At 39.6% G+C, this 3,032-nt stretch overlaps 1 protein-coding gene across 1 annotated transcript in view; it reads right to left on the reverse strand.

Moving 5' to 3' along the window:
* Positions 1-2,321: 2,321 nt before the first annotated feature.
* The window catches only part of LOC104950410 (UDP-galactose translocator-like), a 12,027-nt gene continuing 11,316 nt past the window's right edge, over positions 2,322-3,032 (reverse strand). Inside the window, exon 2 of the mRNA XM_010776927.1 lies at positions 2,322-2,617. Within this exon, the coding sequence (XP_010775229.1) occupies positions 2,400-2,617 (218 nt within the window). The 3' untranslated portion in view covers positions 2,322-2,399. The remainder of the gene's footprint in view (positions 2,618-3,032) is intronic.

Raw genomic sequence — 3,032 nt, forward strand, 5'->3', positions numbered from 1 at the left:
CCGGATAATAATTCAACTTTTCCTCACAACGCACTGCCCCTAGTCACATAAAAAAGCCTTTAGCCAATTGTATATAGCATTTTAGATTTCGATCAGTACTAAGTAAATGTAGGTGGAAATTAGCTATTATTTGGTTAAGTAAAGTAGGTAAATGTCAGAGTGTGTTTACTTTATGCAATGCAAATACTGGGTGTATTAGAAGTAGAGTACTGCATCATATCATATCAGAAAGTCATTTTTAAAAGTAGCTAGTAACTATGAGTGTAAAGTAAATAGAAGTGTATAAAGTGTAATATTTTCCCCCAAAGGAGTCGAAGTATTAAGGGGCAGAAAATGGACATACTAAATTAAAGTACAAGTATGACAAAATAGTACTTGAGTAAATGTACTTTTAAAACTGACTGAGAGCCACCGAGTGCTTTTACTTTATGTAATACTTATTGAAATACTCTGTATATTAGTACGAGAGTACTGCATAATATCAGTACATTGTTGTTGTTACTTTAAGTGGAGTAAAAAGTACAGTAAAATAGCCAAAAATATTTAAAATAGTAGCTTAAAATAGAAATACTCAACTACAAGTAGGACAACATTTTATTTGAGTAACTGTTTTATATAGTCAATACTTTTTTCTTTTACTACTGTTGTTACCGGCAGCTATTTCATTACTTGTATATTTAAGCAACAGCTCACGACAGGCCGTGGTATATGCTCATTATATCACAGCTAAGGGGCGTGGTTCGGCCGACGCTATTGAAGTGAGCTATTGCTTTTATAAAACGGTTACCAAGTGTGGCAATATGAAAGAAAAATACACAGTCCAATTTAAATAGCTTTTATTAGTAAATAATGATGATCAATACAAAATAGTCCCTCCATTGGACAAAACATAGTGCGAGGTGGTTGCTATGCAACAACACTAACAGCTAGCGAACATATTAGACAGAGAGCGTTGATCTATTATTTATTTACATTAATGTGTATGTTGCCGTTTATTGTGCAGCCACTGAAAAACCGTCCAGCATCAGTAGCATGGCTTACGTGGTCGCTTGTATAGGTTGAGGTTGTTCTAAGCCAGGGGTGGGCAAACTTGTTGGCTCGGGGCCACGATGAGTTTTAAAATGTAACAGACGGGCCGGGCCAGTAGCAGATCGGTCTTTACTATAATTTGGACAATTTTGTACCATTATTAGGCGGGCCGGATTAAAAAGCCCAACGGGCCTTAAATGGCCTGCGGGCCTTAGTTTGCCCATGCCTGTTCTAGGCTGTTGCTTGGCGTGGCGAGAATATTGCTCCACTTTCTCCGGTCCCCGAGATTGGGCTTCCAGTAGCTCTGGAGAGAGCTTTCGCACCTGTGGCCACTAACGGTCATAATTTCTCTGCTTTGTTTAAAGACCCGCATCAGAAAGCTTTTGAACGGTGGTACTTTTCCAGTTGGTCTACCTGCTCTTCACGTAGCTCTGCATGTCGTCGTTTAGGCGCTTTCTGGAGATAGGCACTGCTTAATCCACTCCTCCATAGTAAGACCCCCCCGGAGGTCGAAGTTAACCTTACATGTTTGTTAGTTTCTTTGTTAGTTAGTTAGTTTCGTAACGGACGCAATGTAACAGCTGTAACGGTTGTAGCTGTTTCTCAGACGCGGAGGGATACTGACTTGTTGTGAAAAGTAACTACGATTCTACCCGTGATATACGCTCATTACATCACGGCTAAGAACCAATCAGATTGCTTGATTTGACTTGTCCGTTTTATAAGTCACTGTTATAATGCAGCTACTTGTTTTTTCTACTTTGGATGTGTACTTATTTTGACTTTATGAACACGAGCTTGCTTCTTTAGTTATTATGTGTCTTTATCTGCACTCTACCCTTTGCTGTAAACATGTTAATGTCCTCGCTGTGGGGCAAATAAAGGATCTAGGATGAAGTAAATTTGCTTAGTTAAATTCCACCATTGATTGTTGACTTCTTCACAGGTCATGCTCGGGTTATAATCAGGTGTTTTGAATAACCTGTTTGTCCCCATAGAGAGAGAGCGCCTCACGTAACCCTCCCGTCCTGAAAATGCTTAACAGGACACTTTGAAGACCCGCCCCTTTATAGTTGAATCATCTCAAATCTTTATTTATTTAGATGGCACATTTAAAATAACCTCAGTGGACAAAAGTGCTGTACAGGGAATACATACAATATGAAATAACACAATGGGAGTACAATAATAAAACAAAATCTAAAAATATGAAAAAAAGCACAATAACTAGAAACATAAAAACACATACAAATGTAAAAATGTTATGTTCAACTAATATTAAAAGCCAGTGCAATGAGTATCAGTTAGTTGTGTTGCACTGTTGGAGGCGCCTGTTACCTAAGACTTTCATTGTCATATCTGCACTGTAGCTATGCACATGAAAGCCTTGAAACTTGAAACTCACATCTCTTCTGCAGCAGGATGATGAGCAGACAGGTGATCACCTTCAACACCTCGGCCATCACCACCGCCGACGTGGTGAAGAATCGGTCGCCGGGCAGAGTTCGCACGTACCGGATACTGAGGATGAGCGACGCATTCTGGACCACCAGCACCGCTAGACTGATGTACTTCAACTTCCTGTTCACTGCAAGAAAACACAGAGAAAATACCACCATTAAAACCACCATCTGACAACATGATCTGTTTCTTAGTTGAAAACTTGGAGCTGATGTCCAGGTGTATATCAGTATGTAGTGTCTCTACTTTAAAGAGTCCTCTCCTGCTGATGTTCAGGTGTATATCAGTATGTAGTGTCTCTACTTTAAAGAGTCCTCTCCTGCTGATGTTCAGGTGTATATCAGTATGTAGTGTCTCTACTTTAAAGAGTCCTCTCCTGCTGATGTTCAGGTGTATATCAGTATGTAGTGTCTCTACTTTAAAGAGTCCTCTCCTGCTGATGTTCAGGTGTATATCAGTATGTAGTGTCTCTACTTTAAAGAGTCCTCTCCTGCTGATGTTCAGGTGTATATCAGTATGTAGTGTCTCTACTTTAAAGAGTC

Source organism: Notothenia coriiceps, unplaced genomic scaffold, assembly GCF_000735185.1.
Source record: "Notothenia coriiceps isolate Sejong01 unplaced genomic scaffold, NC01 NC01_scaffold00017499, whole genome shotgun sequence".
NCBI classification, from domain to species: domain Eukaryota; kingdom Metazoa; phylum Chordata; class Actinopteri; order Perciformes; family Nototheniidae; genus Notothenia; species Notothenia coriiceps.